At 49.7% G+C, this 20471-nt stretch overlaps 1 protein-coding gene across 1 annotated transcript in view; it reads left to right on the top strand.

The window, feature by feature from the left end:
• Nucleotides 1-541: 541 nt before the first annotated feature.
• Nucleotides 542-20471, top strand: part of FAN1 (FANCD2 and FANCI associated nuclease 1) — a 27572-nt gene continuing 7642 nt past the window's right edge. Inside the window, exons 1-8 of the mRNA XM_007456419.1 lie at nucleotides 542-1817; nucleotides 4786-4926; nucleotides 7815-8016; nucleotides 9819-10052; nucleotides 14434-14565; nucleotides 15186-15294; nucleotides 16413-16532; nucleotides 19859-20023. Coding sequence (XP_007456481.1) covers nucleotides 560-1817; nucleotides 4786-4926; nucleotides 7815-8016; nucleotides 9819-10052; nucleotides 14434-14565; nucleotides 15186-15294; nucleotides 16413-16532; nucleotides 19859-20023 — 2361 coding nt within the window. The 5' untranslated portion in view covers nucleotides 542-559. The remainder of the gene's footprint in view (nucleotides 1818-4785; nucleotides 4927-7814; nucleotides 8017-9818; nucleotides 10053-14433; nucleotides 14566-15185; nucleotides 15295-16412; nucleotides 16533-19858; nucleotides 20024-20471) is intronic.

The following is a 20471-nucleotide window of genomic DNA, read 5'->3' as shown; positions in this document are numbered from 1 at the left end:
CGGGGGGAAGGCGGGGGCGGGGGGGGCGTCCAAGCATGTGGACAGATGCCCGAGACTTTGGGCGATTCTTTCTGCAGGCCTGTGAGGTCGGGATAGGCATTCTCTTTCCCGGAAAAAGTTAATGATGCGGTGCTTTTAAAAAAGGACCTGGCATAGTCAGATGTTCCCTTTTTAAAATGGCTGATTTTCGATCTTAAAGAGAAGTCTTAGAACTTATCCCCATGTCATTTCTCGGCTAAGGGACACAGTTGAGGTCGCGTGCACAGCTGAGAGTAGGCCTTGGTCTTATGTTCCAAGCGCAGGGTTTTTCTCATCCCATGAGATTCTGCCATTGCACGTTTTAGAGCTTACCCCCTCTGTTGTGGAATTCATAAAATGCTATTAATCCACATGCGTTTTATTTTGTAGGGAGAAGAAACTGAATAATTAATAACATGAAGTCCAATAGAATCCTACTTTTTATTATTTCAATTCAGGGGAGTAAAAGTAAATCATTGCTATCTTTCCTTGGTGATTTCTTGTGCTTTACTACTTGAAACACCCAGCTTTTCTAATACTCATGATGTCTGTAGGGACATCCTCAAAAAAAAGACCTCGTAGAAGTTTATCAAGCAGCAACACTAAAAAAAATGAATCTAACTCTATTATTGCATTTTTTAACAATGTACCGCCTGTTAAACTTGCCTGCCCCATTTGTAGTAAAATGGTGCCAAGATACGACCTAAACCGTCACCTTGATGAAATGTGTGCTAACAACGGTGACATCACTCCAGCTGACCCTGGGCATGTTGGCTTAAGTTCCAATGTGTCCACAGTAGATTTGACCAATATTGCCTTAGAAGATGTAACACCAGAGAAGTCATCACCATCAAAGATCAGTTTAACCCCTGGCCAAAGTGATTCAGCAAAAATGGGCATAAAACAGCAGACCAGCCCCTATTTTAAGAGTAATGATGGTGCAGTGTGCAGAAATCAAGATGGGCTGAGACATCATAATGTGAAAGTCATCCCTCTGGGAAGCCTGTCATCTAAATTGTCCAGAAGATACATAAAGGCTAAAAGATCAATAGATAAGAATGAGGGATTCGCCAATCAGAGTCCACAGAGTTTCTCGTCCACAGGGGTTAGGAGCCTGGTGGATCAGTGTTCAGAGATGGAAGGCCAGGATCAGCTTTTGGAGAATAGTTCTCAAAAGGAAAACATGTTTGCCTGTAATTCTCTGGAGGAACCAAGCACTCCTGAACATATTGTGGGAGGCTCTAAAATAATGGAAGCTGAAGGCCAAACGGCTGCCCAGGAATGTGGGAGATCAGCTCTCACCCCCACCTTCTCAGATAATGCTCCCGTGTTACTTTCACCAGATTTAACTCTTGAGCATAAATTAAAGTCTGCTTCAGAGGACCATCTTGCAAAGCAGGAGAGTATCAAAGGAACAGATGATGAAGGTGTTGAAAACTGTGAAGCAGGTGGTTGTGAAGAGGTAAAAATGACTTTTGTTTCACAAGCTCCAACCCAGTCATCACATTGGGAGGCAAAATCTCATAATTCTACACACGATGTTTCTATATGGAGTGACAGCCAAGCACTTCCTCCAGAAGGTGACAGTGGCTTAAAGAATGAAAGCACTGACCGAATTCCTTTGGAGCAGGGGTCAAGCTGTGATGTTTCCTGTGTAACAAGTCCAGCACCACCGGACCATCCTTACTACCTTCGGAGTTTCCTCGTGGTGCTGAAAGCCGTGTTTGAGAATGAAGAAGACAGGATGCTCTTTGATGAACATGAGAAGGGCATTATAACTAAATTTCATCAATTATCAGGTATCTTGAACCTGTTTGCTTTCGAGGCTTTGTTTCCCCTTTGCTGCCCTGATTTGGTCTGAGATGTGATGGGCAGAAATCTCATGACCACAAGCAGTCAGTGTGGTTTTGGGAGTCCCCTGGGAGTACTCATGGGAATCACAGCCAATGAGAGTTCATCTAGAGAAAGATATGCCTGTAAAAGAGACAAGATTTTTGGGCCTGGTGATGTCTGCTTCTGCAGTTATCATCCTTACAAGCTGTACTTTGGTTGTATTGGAAGCAGCTCTTTGTCCTGTTTTTGTATATTTGATGGTTGTAAAACAACCTTTCCCAGATTAGAAAAAAAAAAAATACAGTGTGATTTAGGAAAGTGTACTTTGCACTTCAGGCACATAATCCAGCTGACTGTTAGGTGGTTTTGTTGTTTTTGCAGGCCATTTCCTCAAAAATGAAAATAAAATACAGGGAAAAAACAAACCAAGGTATACTCAGGCATATTCTTTTCCTCCAACAATATTTTAGTTGCCTGGACTCTGCCTTTTAAAGTCAGGGTGTGCAGGAAGTGGAAACTTGCAAGCTAAATTGGTACATTTTTGGTCTTTTTTTTTTTCTTTTTAAATTTTGTAAATTAGTACTTTTAAAAACATGCCTCAGTTCCTTGGCAGCCGGTGGTGGCTCTGAGCCAATAGCACAGGTTTGGAGCAAGAGCGCCCCCCCCTCCTTTGATGGCTGCTCATCCAGAGGGCCTTGATGGCTCCGTGCAACTGAGTACCTCCCGAGTAGGAAAAGCTTACTTGGGGGCCACGCTGACCTCTAGTAATAGTAGCAGGCCTGAGTCCCAGTAGAGTAAAAAAAAGAAATCCTGTTAGCAATAATGGTTAAGAGAAAAGCTTCGGTTTTACATTCACACAAGGAAACTATGGCTCTGCTTGTGTTACTTTTTAACACGTGGGTGATACTTCTCTGCACAGTTCTTTTTTTTTTTAACATATTAAAAAAATATTTTTCTTTTCTTTTTTATAAATTTATTTTTGGTTGCATTGGGTCTTCGTTGCTTCGCATGGGCTTTCTCTAGTTGCGGTGAGCGGGGATTACTGTTCATTGCGGTGCGCGGGCTTCTCATTGTGGTGGCTTCTCTTGTTGCGGAGCACAGGCTCCAGGCGCGTGGGCTTCAGCAGTTGTGGCTTGCGGGCTCAGCAGTTGTGGCACACGGGCTTAGTTGCTCCGCGGCATGTGGAATCCTCCCGGACCAGGGCTCGAACCCATGTTCCCTGCATTTGCAGGTGGATTCTTAACCACTGTGCCACCAGGGAAGCCCTTTGCACAGTTTTATAAAGTGTCCACACAGCTTCCATCTCTACTTGCACTGGCCTCCCCCGACGTGGGTGTGAATGACCCCCCACTGACTGTCGTATCCGGGGTGGTCACAGATCTTTGGTTGGGTGCTGCTTGCATTCATGTGAGCATTTGTTTGAATAGCTGGTGGCCCCTGGCTTCAGTATGATTGAGAAGTAGGAGCAGTTTCCTAGTGTAAGTTCTGCAGATTCTTATGCCTTGCTCTCCACAGAGAATCATCTACAGTGTCTCTGTTGTAAAAATAACTACTGCAAGTCGATTTTGCCTCTTTAAAGAAAAAAGGGAAATAAATGTTGAAGATGTAACAAATACAGTCATACCATTTTATTTTATTTATTTATTTTTTGCGGTACTTGGGCCTCTCACTGCTGTGGCCTCTCCCGTTGCGGAGCACAGGCTCCGGACGTGCAGGCTCAGCAGCCACGGCTCACGGCCCAGCCGCTCCGCATCATGTGGGATCTTCCCGGACTGGGGCACGAACCCGTGCCCCCTGCATTGGCAGGCAGACTCTCAACCACTGCACCACCAGGGAAGCCCCATTTTATTTTATTTTTAAAAATTTTCAGCTGCGCCATGCAGCATACAGGATCTTAGTTCCCCGACCAGGGATCGAATCCACACCCCCTGCAATGGAAGTGTGGAGTCTTAACCACTGGACCGCCAGGGAAGTCCCCATACCATTTTAGAGTTAGAAATTTAAAGATAATTTGGATAATAGGAAAACTTGAGACCAGATTAATTAAATAGCTTGGTGGAGATCACTGCCTTAGAGATGGCCACCCCACCAAAGCTAGACTTTCTTTGGAAAATTCTTTTCAGATGATTTTCAGCCAAAAATAGAATAATGCATATTAAACCGAAAGGAGAGAACAAAATAATGGGAACCCTGGGGGGTTTCTCTTGAGGGAGTAGAAATGTTGGCTAGAAAGTGAGGAACCTGGGTCTTAGGTTTTTAAATGGCCAATAATCATTACCAACTTTGGAACTTTATTTATGGTTTATACACTAATTATTGAATACCTCATCGTGTTTAATCTTTTCACCAACTTTGGGAAGATGGTGTTACTGCCCACCCCCCTTCCTTTTTTTTTTTTTTTTTTTTTGCGGTACATGGGCCTCTCACTGTTGTGGCCTCTCCCATTGCGGAGCACAGGCTCCGGACGCGCAGGCTCAGTGGCCATGCCTCACGGACCCAGCCGCTCTGCAGCATGTGGGATCTTCCCAGACCGGGGCATGAACCCGCGTCCCCTGCATTGGCAGGCGGACTCTCAACCACTGCACCACCAGGGAAGCGCCCCCCCCTTCCTTTTTATAATAGAAGAGAAAAGGGAGTCTCAGTTCCAAAGACTTGCACAACTCGGGGGGCAGGGCTGGCTTTGCATCCTCATGCTTCTCCTGTCCTGCAGTGACAGGCATACAGGCCAAGGAGACATCGCCACGGGACTCTGTGTTTGAAATAAGTTACGTCTTCCTAAGGAAGAAAATGATCTTCTTGGAAGATCCATTGAGTCAGCCTCTGTGTATTTCTAACAGCCTGTTTTACTCACCTCAGTTTACAAAAGTAAATTATAGTATATGTTTTCGAGAAGAAATAGAAGGTTTTTCACTATTTTTCTTAACTTCGTTGCAGCTAGCGGTCAGAAGTTATATGTCAGACTTTTTCAACGTAAATTCGGCTGGATTAAGATGAACAAACTGGAATATGAAGAGATCTCCGCTGACTTAACCCCGGTGGTTAGAGAGTTGACGCATGCAGGCTTCCTGCAGACGGGTACGGTTTGTCCAGGGGAACCAAATTGAAAATCCGACGTAGGGAATCCAGTTTCTGCAAAATGAGGGTGATGTTAGTTTGGTGTCATCTCCTGATTGGTGCCTGGTAAATAGTAATTGTGTATGTCTTTTTAAATTGAGTTTTGAATCTTCTTAGGACAGCAAATTATTCATGTGTTGTTAAAGCCATCCTCAGCCTGAGTTAAGGCTCCTAGGATAACAAAAGATTGCCTGCTGCTGCGTTCTGATGGTCCCAGGCTTAGTCCCGTAAAGTCACCTAGGGATAGATGGGAGGCTGGGTCCACAGGGGAAACTCATCCCTCCTGGCTCTCCTTCCAGCAAGAGCTTGACTCATCTTACCCAGTTTTCTCATCTTTATGATGGAACAAAGCTGGTTTGTTTGAAGCTAGTATCGCCTCTAAAACCTTAATTTGCGCCCCCCATGCACACACAGACAGCTCTTACAATTTGTAGGTTGATTGTCTCAGGAATTGTTTCACTGATTTAAGCCCATGTGAATATGAGGTAACCTTGGTTGTCTCATCAGTAGCTTTCACTAGGTACCTACATGTGTTGAGTACAATATTGTACTGGAAACGTGGGTATAAGGTGGATGAAAGATGTGAGTCCTGGGTTCAAGCTGTTCACAGTTTAGACTGAAGTAGGGGAATCAAGCCAAAGCCAGACGGTTTCTGTGCGGCAGAGTTTGTAGTGCAGAGCAATAAGTAAGTGCAGTTAGGGTGACGCGGTGGGCCTGGCTGGGGGGCGTGGGGAGAGGCCTGGAGGCTCCGTGGATGTGAGGGCTTGTAAGGGATCAGGCAGCGGGACCCCGGCTTCCCTCACATCAGGCCATCAGGGGCACTGGAGAGCTTGTGTCCTCACCTGACTCGGAAGATGAGGTGCAAGTTCCAGAAATCTACAGGTGTAACAGGCAAGCCAGGTGAGCCTTGACTTACCTTTATTTATTTTTTAATAAATTTATTTATTTATTTATTTATGGCTGCATTGGGTCTTCATTGCTGCATGCGGGCTTTCTTTAGTTGTGGCGAGCGGGAGCTACTCTTCGTTGGCTCGTGGGCTCTGGACCGCAGACTCAGTAGTTCTGGCTCGTGGGCTTATTTGCTCCACGGCACGTGGGATCTTCCCGGACCAGGGCTCGAACCCGTGTTCCCTGCATCGGCAGGCGGACTCTCAACCACTGCACCACCAGGGAAGCCCTGAGCCTTGACTTACCTTTAAATGACAGTCAAGCAACAAAAGCAGAACGCCAGTGGCCTAACGCTGCCCTCAGTCCTGCCCAGGTCCCACCGTGGTCTGCACAGCCCAGTGGGGTGTAAACTTGGCCGTCCCCTCACTCTGCTTCTTGGGTGCTCTGGCTGAGTGCACCCCTCTTTCAGAGCCTGTGCCTGCTCCCACTCGGCTCACCCCCTCATGTCATCCAGCTCTGCTCCATGTCACCTTGTCGGGCACTTGCATGACCACCTAGTGTCAAATACTGCCACCTCCCGCCAGTCCAGTTTGCCTTGCCCAGCTTTGCTTTTCTTTCTTCTTTTTTCCTAGTTCATTCTTCCTCCTTTTATTTATTTATTTAAAAAAAGTTTTATTGAAGTATAGTTGGTTTACAGCGTTGTGTTAATTTCTGCTGTACAGCAAAGTGATTGTTATACATATATGTATTCTTTTTATATTCTCCTTATGGCTTATCACAGGATATTGAATACAGTTCCCTGTGCTATACAGTAGGACCTTGTTGTTCATCCATCCTATATATAATAGTTTGCATCTGCTAATCCCAAACTCCCAATCCATCTCTCCCACCCCCCTCCCCCTTGGCAACCACAAGTCTGTTCTCTATGTCTGTGATTCTGTTTCTGTTTCATAGATATGTTCATTTGTATCATATTTTAGATTCCACATATAAGTGATATATGGTAATCGTCTTTCTTTTTCTGACTTACTTCGCTTAATATGATCATCTCTAGGTCCGTCCATGTTGCTGCCAGCTTTGTTTTTCTTTGTAGCAGTTGTCACCCCTGACATTTATTATGCTAGGAGATAAGCTCCCTGTGGGCACAGATGCAGTTTGTTCACTGTATGCCCTGGGAAGGTGCTACCTGGCAGGCAGTGTACACCCAGTGAGGACTTGCTGACTGGAGGAAGATGGCCCTGCCCTAAGCTGTGGATGCTGTGAAGGCAGAGACCAGCCAGCTCTGATTCAGCTGCATCCCGGGGGTCAAGCTTGCTGTCTGGGTCCCCTAATAGTGTGATGTACACATGTGTGCCGAGCAAGTGACCCCATGAAAGTCTTCTCAGCCCCAGGCCTGTGTGGAGAGGGGACAGCTGATGAACAGTTGACTCTGACCTGCTCTGGAGAGGCCCAGCCCTAGGTCCTGTTGTGAGCAATATACCAGTGGCTATCCATGTGGGTCTTTATTTTATTCAGATTTTCTTTTACTTCTTCTTTTTTTTTTTTTTTGTGCTACGCGGGCCTCTCACTGTTGTGGCCTCTCCCGTTGCGGAGCACAGGCTCCGGACACGCAGGCTCGGCCATGGCTCACGGGCCTAGCCACTCCCTGGCATGTGGGATCTTCCCGGACTGGGGCACGAACCCGTGTCCCCTGCATCAGCAGGCGGACTCTCAACCACTGTGCCACCAGGGAAGCCCTTCTTTTACTTCTTAGTGAGAAGTCCTGTTGTTTTATAACCTTTGTGAAATATCTGTTTTCCATAATTTTTAACAGTCAGTTTGGCAAACTGAAATTTCTACAATAGCATTTCATTTGATTTGCATGTAAGGGAGTTTTCTTCTTAAAGTAAATAAAGCTAGAAAACAGTAAAGCTTATTTAAAACTACTTTAAATGTGTGTGTTTTTTTTTTTAATATTTCAGAATCTGAGTTGCAAGAACTGTCTGAGGTGCTCGAGCTCCTTTCTGCTCCGGAACTGAAAGCCCTGGCAAAGACCTTCCACTTGGTGAATCCCAATGGGCAGAAGCAGCAGCTGGTGGATGCGTTTCTCAAATTGGCCAAACAGCCTTCAGTCTGCACTTGGCGCAAGAATCAGCCTGGCATTGGTGCAGTGATTTTGAAAAGGTTTTGTGGCTATTGTTATAGTAAAAACATTTGAAATGTTGATAGCACGTATTTATTTATTTTTATTTTTATTTTTTAAAATTTTTTATTTTTTTATTTTTTTTTTTTTTTTGCGGTACGCGGGCCTCACACTGTTGTGGCCTCTCCCGCTGTGGAGCACAGGCTCCGGACACGCAGGGTCAGCGGCCATGGCTTACGGGCCCAGCTGCTCCGCGGCATGTGGGATCCTCCCAGACCGGGGCACGAACCCATGTCCCCTGCATCAGCAGGCGGACTCTCAACCACTGCGCCAACAGGGAAGCCCTATTTATTTTTATTTATTTTTAGGCTGCGTTGGGTCTTCGTTGCTGTGCATGGGCTTTCTCTAGTTGCGGAGAGCGGGGGCTGCTCTTTGTTGCGGTGCGCGGGCTCTAGGTGCACGGGCTTCAGTAGTTGTGGCATGAGGGCTCAGTAGTAGTGGCTCGTGGGCTCTAGAACGCAGGCTCATTAGTTGTGGCGCACGGCCTTAGCTGCTCCATGGCATGTGGGATCTTCCCGGACCAGGGCTTGAACCCATGTCCCCTGCATTGGCAGGTGGATTCTTAACCACTGCGCCACCAGGAGAGTCCTGATAGCACATATTAACTCTTATAATGGGTGGTACGTGTTTTCAGATTGTAATTGTTTTTTTCAATTGCAGTTAGGTTGAGAAGGTGGTGAGCCATTATTATAAAGACTGGATTCTTTCTTGGTTTATTATTCCTAATTCTTAAGATACCACACTGATTTCTAGGACCAAGAAAAATCAGGAGGCAAGAGATTAGAGGCACTAGGCCCGTGGCAAATTCTATTATTTTATTATTCAAGAAAAATGCAGTTTTAACTACTATTCTTATAGGAGTTTGGAATGTCAGTCCACTGGACCTCCTTGGGACTCTGCATGGAGATGGAGGAGGAGGGTGTTTTATGGCAGTCTCTGTAGGGGAATGGTCCTCAAGTAAATGGTGGTGTGATGGGAATCCCACCCCTGTGTCCTCTCGGCTCTGGTGGTGGCACTGATCTCTGCACGTCCCAGGGATGGGACTCTGCTTTTGGCTTAATAGCTTTTGGGCTGGTAGGAAAGTGTGAGGTCCTCCACTAGACCAGTGGCTCTCAACAGGGGGCGACTGTGCCCTCCAGGGGACACCTGGCATCGCCTGGAGTCGTTTTCATTGTCATGACTAAGGTGGGTAGTGGGTGCTACTGGCATTTAGTGAACGGAGGCCAGGGATGCAGCTGAGCATCTTCTAGTTCACAGCCTGGGCATCCCACCCCCAGGAAAGAGTTACACAGACCGGATGTCAATAGCGAAACCCTGCCGTGTGTGGTGTTGCAGTTGTTGGAGCCAGAGGGCCTTGGACTTAACATGCCACCTTACCAAGAGCCTTTGGTAGTGACGTTCTACATAAATACCTATTATTTCATCTCAAGTGTCACTGGAGTCAAGATCTGAGAATTGCTAGTGTCAAATAGATAACACTTTTATGAGTTTTCCTGGTATTTCACGTGTTCAGGACCAGCGTAAACCCTGTCCTGCTCTTTTATTGAGGCAAACAGTGCGTGAAATCGTTTGCAGATACAATTTCATCTAATTCTCACTGTGTTCCTAGGTGGGGCTCTGAGCCCCAGAGAGGTTAAGAAATGCTTTAAGTCACACAATTGGAGGTGGGAGATTTGCTTCAGGCTTAGAATAGTGCATGCTGTTTAGCTTGAAATAATTTGTGAAATCTGACATCCAAATGCTTAAAAGCCAGAAAGTTATTTCCATATCGTGTATTTTTCAGAGCTAAAGACTGGGCGGGACAGTCTCTGAGAGTGTGTAGAGACCCCCGGGCTGTGTTCTCCCGGGTCCTGCTGCTGTTTTCACTGACCCACGCGATGGAAGAGGAGGAGGCGGCCTGTGGCGGGCAGGGCCAGCTTTCTACGGTGCTGCTGGTCAGCCTTGGCCGCGTGGAGTTTCCCAGGTATACCGTCAGTCGGAAAACCCAGATCTTCCAGGATAGAGAGGATCTCATCAGGTAAGGGCGTGTTTGCTCTCTATGAAATCTGTGTATTTTAAAATTTATATAGAAAGCTTTGTTATTATTTTTTGCCATCCACAACAGAAACATGAGTTCATAGCCAAAATCGTTTTTTAAAAAATTTTATTTACTTTTTAATTTTTGGCTGTGTTGGGTCTTTGTTGCTGCACGTGGGCTTTCTCTAGTTGCGGCGAGCGGGGGCTACTGTTCATTGCAGTGCGCGGGCTTCTCTTGTTGCAGAGCATAGGCTCTAGGCGCACGGGCTTCAGTAATTGTGGCTCACGGGCTCTAGAGCGCAGGCTCAGTAGTTGTGGTGCACAGGCTTCGTTGCTCCGCGGCATGTGGGAATCTTCCTGGGCCAGGGCTCGAACCTGTGTCCCCTGCATTGACAGGCAGATTCTTAAGCACTGTGCCACCAGCGAAGTCCTCACTTTTGATTCTTGATTTAAGGTTTATGACTCAAATTTAGCAGAAATTGATTCTGATATTTGATTTTAGGAAAGTTGTTTAAGTGTTGTCCAGTATGTGCTTTAAAAAATAAACTATTGAGAAAACAGGGTCAGTATAAACTGATTTTAGCCCATTTTGCCGTAGTTATCAGGAAGTTCAATATCCTATTTGTGTTCAGTTAGAATAACTTTTTAAGTCAAATCTTCTAGTAAGAATATTTCTTCTGACTGTGTTTTCTTTTGTTTCATGTCCTTTTACGTCTTTGTTTTCAGTGACTTGGTGCTATTCTCTTTGGTAAGAACTCTGAAGACAGGTTCTAGTCTCTCTAATGAACCATGAATCTACTGTGTGCCTCAGTTTCCTCATCTACAAAATGGGGAGATAATAGTACATTCCCACAGATCTGTGCTGATATGCGTAGCATGCTTAGAGCCTGGCCTGTGGGGATTGCTCAGTGCGTCTTAGTGGTAGAATTGTCATCATTACCGCGTATCTAAGGGAGGTTGCTTTTCAGTTCTGTGGTTGACAAAACCACGGTTGACAAGTTCAAAAGTGGGGAGGCTAGGGAGAAGAAACAAACCATCACGTCTTTTATTTAGAAAGTAGGTATCCTATAAATGTTAAAAATAAGTCAACATTCTTTTGTTATGCAGAGGGCTGTAGCACGTAAATGAAATCTGGTTAAAGTGACTTTAGGAAGGGTGATTATACAACACCAGTAGCATGACACCTGGCCTGAGGAACCTTTCCCACCACCTTGGTACTTGAAATAATTGATCCTTTCTTTTCTTTTCTCATTTATTCAGTGCCCATGGGTTGAGTGTTGAGTACCTATTACGTGCCTGGTGGTGGAGTTGCAGTGTGAACAGATAGGGTCTTTGCCGCCGTGGGGTTATGTTTTACTGGGGAAGATGGGAAAGAAAACAGAATAATATGATAACTGCGAGGCTGGCTGGAGAAGTCCTGTGTAGATAGTGTGAGGCAGAGAGTGTTCCCGAAAGGTTGGAATTGAGGCTTGAGAATGAGGAGGAGCCGGTCCTGCAGGGGTCTGGGTGCCCACGTCCAGGCTCCGTGGGCAGGAGAGAGCTTGCTGACCTCTGGCCGGAACCTCAGGGGCTGTGTGAAGGGGAGGTTGGGCAGGACCGCAGGTCAGGGGACGCTGGGCCTCAGAGCCCTGGTGAGCCGACTGGGTCATATCCACTGGATGGGGAGCTGGGGAAGGGGTTTAGGCAGGCGAGGGATCTGGTGCACGTTTTACAAAAGCGTCCGGTGGAGTGGTGGCTGGGGGGCGGCAGGAGACTAATTGAGCATTGGTGGTCCGGATGGAGGTCTTGGCTGGGCTGGCAGTGGCGGGCATTGTAGAGGAGTGAACGTGCGAGATGTTTTGGGGCAGAAAAGACGAGACTTGATTCTGATTACATTGTAATTGTGATAGCGATTAGATTTGTGGGGAGGAAAGGAGTGAGTTTAGGTGTGGGTGGTGGTGCCATCAGATGAGATGGGGGACTTGGGGGGGAGGGCTGGGATGCCGGGTGGGGATGCCCCCAGCCCCATGACTGAAGCTGCCCCGTGTGGTACTGGGCGTGCCGTCAGGAGCCCAGGACGGAGCTCGGTCTGGAGAGGGATTGGAGTCACCAGCACGCGGCTGGGGATGAGGTCCCTGAGGGAGCAGAGGAGGAAGGAGCTTGGCCGCCAGCGCCGAGGGCTTGGGCAGCACGGAGGAGCCGCCCGGACGGCAGGGAACCAGGGGTGTGTGTGGTGGGCGGACCCGGAGAAGGTGTGTCAGGATGGGGCTCGATTGTACGCCCGGAGGAAGGGCCGTGAGGTCGAGTGGGATGGCCCACGGGCGCGGGTGGTGGACGGCAGGAGCCGCGTGCAGGGAGGGGAAGGTCGGTTCCAATGGGCTTCGGAGAAGCAGCCCCTGCTGTGGCGGCTTGCGACGGCAGGGCCGTCTAGTTCCCTGGTGTCTTAAGGGTAGAATATACTCGGTGGTGTGTGTGTGTGTTTGTGCACGTGCACATGCAGATAAACCCATAGAAAGGGAGAGGCAGACGGTGGAGGAGGAGGAGGGGACCCCCTGGGCCCCAGAGCACCTGCGGGAGGACTGGGGTATGGGCAGGGTTGAGGCTGCCGTGGTGGAGGCTGGGGACCCCTCGAGCAGGGCTGGGCCGAGGTGTGCGAGCACGTGCCGAAACCAGCCGGCCTGGCTCTGCGATCGTCTTCAGCACGATTCGGGGAGTTGGTGCAGGCCCAGAGGAGTGAGCGGCCAGGGCACCCCGACCAGGGTGGGGCTGTGGCCGGTGTGTGCTCTTCCCCGGGCGTGGTCCGTGGGCCTGCAGGACAGGAGGCACTATGGCTGGGACAGGGGCCGTGCTGGAGGTGGGGCCTTGGTGAAGGTGGGGAGCTGCTGTCGGCAGTGAATGAGCTGGAAGGATTGGGGGCGGGGGCCAGTGGAGGAGATGCTCGAAGTCAGCATCTTGAGGGTGACTCGGTCCATCGGGGACAGAAGGTCTCAGTGGCCACGGGCACGTGGGTGGCTGAGAAGAGGTTGGAGAGTCGTGTTATTGGGGAGGAAGGAGGTGGAGAATTCTGAAGTCGTGGCCATCGTGGCGGGAGACCCAGGGAGACCAAGGCAGAGGGGACAGGGACAGGGATGGGGGGTGCTGGCAGGTGCCCGCAAGGAGGAGGCGTAGGCTTCGGAGGTGGGGGCTTTCAAGGAGGAAAGGAGGATTTGGAGGCAGAGGTGGGAGGGAGGAGGATGCTTCCATCCGTCTGGGCCCTGAGTGAGGAGAGCTGTCCCTGCTTGAGGGGGGCTGCGGGGAAGCCGTGCTCTCAGCCAGGTGTACGGAGGGCAGGAGACAGAGAACGGGGTGCAGGAGGGATGCTGTTCTTGGCAGCGCGGGGGTGGGGGGGGAGGTTTGGGAGACGGGAGGGAGGGCTGATGACCGTGCAGGCGGCGATGGCGGCACCGTGGGGCTGGCGCTGGGCTCAATGGGTTCGTGAAGAGGGGGCTTGTTTCAGGTGGGCGGGAGGGCACTCCTGCCAGGTGGGCCAACCTCCGGGCACCCTCTCCCTGTTTCTCTTTCCTTATCGACCTTAGAATTGTCCGGTTGCACATTATAAGAGAGTTACATCGAAGAGTTCATGAGCAAATTTTTATATTTAGAGGCCATTTCTTTTACTCTTTTCTTAAAAAAATTATTTTATTCAAGTATAGTTAGTTGACTTACAATGTTAATTTTTGCTGTCAGCAAAGTGACTCAGTTCTGCATCTATCTTTTACTCTCATGTGATAGTATTTGCACATATTGCTCGTGCATGCTTTTTCTTTTAAGTGTGAGTCCAGAACACAATGACTGTGCCCTCGAAGTGTTAGAGAACTGATTGGGCGAATGTCTCAGGCGCACTGAGAAGTTGTCTTTCTTCACTTAAGTGTGTTCGTAACACTTCAGCATTGCCGTCTCCCAAAGACTGTCCCTGAAGTTATTTTTGAAAATCCCAAATAGTTCTCTTAGCTTGGGCAGCATCCCTCTGGCTGCCTCTGGCTCAATGATTAAATTACCAAATCTACGCTTGTGTGTAATTCTGAAGTCAGTCACCTGTTTACAAGGTTGCCAGATTGCTGAATGAATGAATGAATGGATGAGCATCAAGTCAGAAAGGAAGCGCGGATCAGTATTACGTGCATATAATGGGATGTGTTATGTAATAGTGCGGTGTGAATGTTTTCATCTTTCCGGTTGGGTAGCCTGTCTGAGTTCTTCTAGGCCACTCCCGTGGGGTAATACGTCAAATTATTACTGAGGTAAAATGTAACACTCGTATTTTCAAAAGCAGAGTTAGATGTGGTGGGCGGGATGTGGAAATTTGTGTGTCAGTGCTCGTTCACCCCTGAAGCTTGGATGGCCTGGTCCCCCCGCTCCTGCAGGTACGCAGCGGCTGCACACATGCTGAGCGACATCTCCACCGCGATGGCCAGCGGGGCCTGGGAGGAAGCCAGGGAGCTCGCTCGGTGTGCAAAGCAGGATTGGGACGGACTGAAAGACCACCCATCCCTGAGGTGAACTGATTCTCGGGTCCCTGTCAAAGTTTACTGACTAGCCGAGCTGTTCTAACTGCTTAGAACAACTAAGGAACTTGGGTTCCTGTCAGACAGAGGTTGGTAGCCTCTTCCATGGAGGGCCAGCTGGGCAGTGGTCAGGCTCTGCCAGCCACATGCTCACTGGCCTCTGCTGTCCTGCTGTGAACGCACCCCCCCACCCCCGCACCGGAGCAAGTGGGCGGGGCTGTCCCAATGCAGGTGTGTTTGCAGACACTGAAATGTGAGTTTCATGTAATTTTCACAGGCCACAGACTATTTTTCTCCTTTTGACTTATTTTAACCATTTAGAAACGTGGAAATCACTCTGGGTTTGTATAAAATCAGGTGGGGGCCCTGTGTCTGGCCTGAGGGTGGGCGTTTTCTGACCTCCAGCTCTCATTTCACGCCGCTTTCTGGGGGACCTTGGAAGGGTGGCTGTGAGAGCGTAGATTTGTGGTGTAGAAAACTGCACACGACAGGCAGTGTTCCGAATATATCTTCTTAAAAGGTAGGAATTCAGTCTGCTTTGTCACTTCTTGTGATTGTCTTACAATACATAAACCAAAGCACTAAACTGCTGGTGTACGTCTTTGTTCTAGATACCACGAGAAATTACCACTCTTTCTCCGGTGTTTTACCGTTGGTTGGGTTTATACGAGGATTTTGTCCCGAACCGTTGAAATACTGCAGAGACTTCACATGTACGAGGTGAGTGCACAAGCCCCCGCCCCCGGCTCTTACTGAGGGGGGCCTGCCTGGCTCTTGACTTCTCCCAAATACTTGGTCAGCATACGGCGATGTGACGAGGGCCTGCTTCCCGTGGGCACCTGCCATCTCCTGGTCAGTAGGAAGATGGCCGAGGGCGACCTGCTGTTCCGCCAGCTGTGAGCTGACGCCTGTGCACCAGGATGGCCAGGTGACGGTCAGAGCCCCACAGGGAGCCGCTGATGGTCTCTGCAGCCGGAGCTTAGCCGCTGTCAGAACCCCCTGTGTGACAGGAAGGATCTCCCCAAACCCCTGAGGCAGAAACCTCACCTCTGCTTGTGTTTCCCTGGCAGCAGTACTGTACGGTCTGGAAATAATTTATAATCACGAATGAGAAGTTCGGTCGTATCCCTCCTCGTATTAAACATTGTGAGATTGCTGGATTTAGCTTCTGTTGTGTTGACACTTGTGTAATTGAAACATGGTGTTTTACAAAGAGAATGTGCTAGGGCTGGGCCAGTGGGTCCCCCAAGAGGGGTCTGTGGACCCGCCCCAGAGGCCCTGTGGGGTTGGCTTCGGGGAATCTGCGAGTGTGTCTATGGGGTTTGTGCCTTTTTCTCAGGAGATGTGTTAGATCCTTCAGAGAGATCTGGGAACCACCAAAGATGAACATGACGCGTGACCAGTAAACCTAGACCAGAAAGTCCCCCTGTTGAGGTGGGGTGTTTGGGTGAAGACCCCCTCATTCCTGTCCTGCCCCCTGCCCGTCACAGCCTCGGCCCTGTGACTGGTTGGGTTCCCAGATGCACATGGGCCTGCCGCCCAGCCACTGCTCCTGCCCAGAGTCTGACCACGTCCGGCCCGCGCTGCCGACATGGTTTGCAGAGAGTGCCGAGCTGCACAGGTGGCGGGGGGCCTGCTGAGAAGCATGGGGCGCCTCCGGAGCTCAGGCCACTCCCGAGGGACGTCCCAGGGCCCCTCTTGGCAGTCCGGGTCCTGAGCCTTACTTTAGAATGGAGAGGGATGCTGTATAGATATACTTAGACAATTTTCCTGACTACTCAGTATAATGGCAGACTCTTGGTGTGTAGGTGTCTAATGCGCATCCCTTGTTGCCACAGGAAGCCGTCAAGGAGCTTGAAAACCTTTTGTCCCAGAAAGTGTACTGTCCTGACAGCAGAGGCCGGTGGTGGGACCGGCTGGCTCTCAACTTGCACCAGCACCTGAAGCGCCTGGAGCCGGTACTCAGCTGCGGGAGCCGCCCAGCCTTTGTTCAGTTTGGCATACATTTAAAAATATAGCAAACTGTTAATACCTTAAAAATCTAAATGTAATTAGAACGTTGATTTCTTTTTTTTTAACTTTTATTTTATATTGGGCTATGGTTGATTTAGAACATTGGTTTCTTTTTTTTTTAATTAATTAATTTTTAAATTTTTGGCTGTGTTGGGTCTTTGTTGCTATGCATGGGCTTTCTCTAGTTGTGGTGAGTGGGGGCTACTCTTCTTTGTGGTGCGTGGGCTTCTCATTGCGGTGGCTTCTCTTGTTGCAGAGCACAGGCTCTAGGCGCGTGGGCTCAGTAGCTGTGGCTCGTGGGCTCTAGCGCGCAGGCTGAGTAGTTGTGGCACACGGGCTTAGTTGCTCTGCGGCATGTGGGATCTTCCCAGACCAGGGCTCGAACCTGTGTCCCCTGCATTGGCAGGCTGATTCTTATTTTTTTTTTTTAGATGAGAGTGAGTTTATTGAGAACAAAGAGCAGAGTTAGTGAGGGGCGCTGCAAATATAGCCGGCCGACTTCCTAATAGACCAGGGAGAACTGACCGGCAGGCGGATTCTTAACCACTGTGCCACCAGGGAAGCCCCTGGTTTCTTTTTTTTTAAAATTTTTATTTTATATTGGACTGTGGTTGATTTAGAACGTTGATTTCTTAAACATCCTTCTTTGTCTGTGTTCTTCCAACCCCAGAAGAAATAGCAGGGGCGCGAACATGGGGGCGACAGTGGGGTTGGTGGGTGTGTCGGCAGCGGGATCGTGTCGGGATTCAGGGATAAAGTTCTAGGGGTGGAGGGAGCTGGAGGGTTAGATGTGTCCGGCTTCACACAGTTTTGGAAATGGTGGTTTTGGAAATGGTGGTTGTATTCACTCATTGCCCGGGGCCTCCTGGGAGAAAGATGGATGGAAGGTGTTCCTCCCACCGTGCGACGTGGTGTCTGACTCAGCAGGGTGGGCGCCTTCCCTTCCAGGCTCTGCCTTCTCTGTGGTGGGGACCTTGTGAGTCCGAGGACACTGTTGGCGGCCAGCTGCTGCAGCCAGCAGGGCGGGGCCTCCCGAGGTGGCGACAGTGGCCCTCTTTGTGGCCACCTGCGGTGCCCTGTCCCTGCCAACCTTGTGTTTGCATTGAGCAGAGGGCACTACGGCTCTGGGAGCTTTTGTTTTTCCAGGGGCAGGTCAAGCGAATCAGGATGATGGAGGGCTGGAAAATTTGACCACGGCGGCAGATGATGACATACTATTTTTACTGCCTTAACCTGAAAAGGTGCCTTGTTACCTCAAGTGCTTCCAGCCGGGAGAGCTGTTTCCTCTCCCGGAGGTGGGTGTGGTGCCCCCGCCTGGCGCTGATTTGGGCTGACAGGGCAGGAGAGGCTTCTGGTGGCCCCCCACCCAGCGTGGACAGAGGGTGTGTGCACGCTGCCTGTCTCTTTCATTGAAATAAAGGTTCCAAAGAGTTGATAGACTTTCCCCTTGCTCGGATCTGCTGATAGGAGCGTTCACTCATACTCCGAGGTTACCTTTGAGACAGATGGAAAACCTGGTTCCTTTTCACCTTTTCCCAAGAATCTTCCCGGCCATGCTCATAATCCCTGTTATTTTGTCACCTTTCCTTCCCTTCTCTACATCAGTCTCCAGGGAGGGCACCTGCCAGCCCAGCAGAGGCTCATGCCTGCAGGTGCCCAGCAGCCAGCCAGGCCAGGCTGAGCCCGAGGCCGCCCCTCCCTGCGGCCAGCCTGGCTCCCACGGGGCTATAGAGCTGGTGGCAGGCCCGCCTCATTCTCTGCTTGATTCCTCTGGACCACCCCACTCTGATGGCCTGATCTTCACTGATTTTCAGGGCTTTTTAAAAAACTTTTAATTCTTTTATTGTAGTAAATATATATAACAAAGAAAACTTGCAGTTTAACCATCTCTAGGTATACAGTTCAGTGGCGTTAATTATACAGCTGATCCTTGAACAACTCGGGGATTGGGGCGCTGACCCCCCTGCCCCCGCACAGTCAGAAATCCATGGATAACTTTTTAGTTGGCTCTCCATTTCTGAGGTCCTGTGTCTGCAGATCCAACCAACTGTGGACCGTGCAGTGCTGTAGTCTTTATTGGAAGAAATCTGTGCATATGTGGACCCGAGCAGTTCAAAACCATGTTGTTCAAACATCATCACTCTGTTCCCCAAATTTTTCATCCTCCAAACAGAAACTCTGCTCCTTTGAAACAGGTACTCCAGTTCCCTCCTGCCCCGGTTCCTGGTTACCTCTAGTCTGCTTCTGTCTCTAGGAATCTGCAAGTGGAATCATGGAATCTTTGTCCTTTTGTGCCTGGCTTATTTCAGTAGCATAACGTCCTCAAGGCTCATCCATGTTGTAGCAGGTGTCAGAGTGTCCTTCCCTTTCAAGGCTGAATAATACTCCATTGTGTAAACGGACTACGTTGTGTTGATCCACCATCTGTAGATGGACACTTGGGTTGTTCCCACTTTTTGGCTGTTGTGAATAGCACTACTGTGTACAAATATCTGTTTGAAACTCTGCTTTCAGTTGTGGTGGGCGTGTACCTGCTTTCAGTTGTGGTGGGCGTGTACCTGGACTTGAGGTTTCTGGGTCACGTGGTAATTCCATGTATGACTTTGTGAGGAACTGCCAAACTGTTTTTCACAGTATTTGGATCATTTTTCTATCGTTGCCAGCAAAGCACGAGGGCTCCAATTTCTCCCACATCCCCGCCAACACTTTTTATTGTCCATTTTTCTGAGTACAGTCATCCTAGTGGGTGTGGAGTGGTATCCCATGTAGTTTTCAGTATTTTTATTTGTCCAGCCCTGAATAACCTTAGAAAATGCATAACTCCTTCAAACCTAAGATTCTTCTCCCTATAAATGAGGCTCCCTGGGACTGGGAGGTGGTCAGACGGCCAGGCTTCTGCCCTAGAGGTGCCTGCTCTGCATACCGAGCCCCTGGGTGGTGCCCCGAGCGCGCCCCGGACCAGGTCCCTCTCCCCAGCCTCCTCCGTCTCCTGAGGGTGTGGCAGCTGAGATAGGCTGTGTCCACATGTGTGACCAGGACGTAGTGTCTGGAGCACGGCTGCTTGTGCCCCAGACATTTGCATCGGGGTCTGTGCTGCTTCTGTGTTCGGCATGGGACCTAAGGGAATGTCCTTGTCTCTGGAAGGGCTGCTTTGCCCACCACTAATTAGCAAAATGAATGATTAATTAACAGTGGGGTTTCTCGTCACATGAAACGAGGGGAGGCTGCACGGGGACTTCAGGACGCTGACAGGCACCGTGCTCTTTGCTAGGCCATCAAGTGCATCACAGCAGGGCTGGCGGATCCGGACGTGCGGACAGGCCACCGCCTCTCGCTGTATCAGAGGGCCGTGCGCCTGCGAGCCTCTCCCAGCTGCCAGAAGTATGCGCACCTCTTCCGTCAGCTCCCAGAAGTCACTGTGGATGACGTCAAACATGTAAGTAAATATTCTTGGGGCACTTGGGATGAATTTTTGTTTTTATTCCTGAACACAGCCTTAGAGAGCTTTTCAGTGCGTGTTTCTTGTCGACTCCAAAGACCCTCTGGATTGCTGTGGGCAGCGACCTGGCCTCGCCCCCATCCTCACCTGGGCGTTGGGAGGCTGGGCCGGCAGGGGCTGTGACTCTGTAAACTACTGAGCCAGCAGCTCACAGCCTTTCCAGGTCCCCCTGCCTGGTCAGGGCCCCAGAGAGCAGGGGGCTGGGCTGTGACCTGCGTCCTCATGGGCACCAAGGTGCAGGGTCACGTGGCCTGGCACTGTGCTGAGGATGGGTGGCCTTTTGGGGGCGGAGGACAGTGTGTCCTTGGGGTAGCAGAGCCGGGTGCGCAGGGCTGGAGCAGGAGGAAAGCTAATGGCGGTCCTCCCCTTGCCCCCCCCCCCCCCC

The sequence above is a fragment of the Lipotes vexillifer genome, unplaced genomic scaffold (assembly GCF_000442215.2).
Source record: "Lipotes vexillifer unplaced genomic scaffold, Lipotes_vexillifer_v1.1 scaffold1467, whole genome shotgun sequence".
NCBI classification, from domain to species: Eukaryota; Metazoa; Chordata; class Mammalia; order Artiodactyla; family Lipotidae; genus Lipotes; species Lipotes vexillifer.
This window is presented reverse-complemented; position numbering and strand designations above follow the sequence as displayed.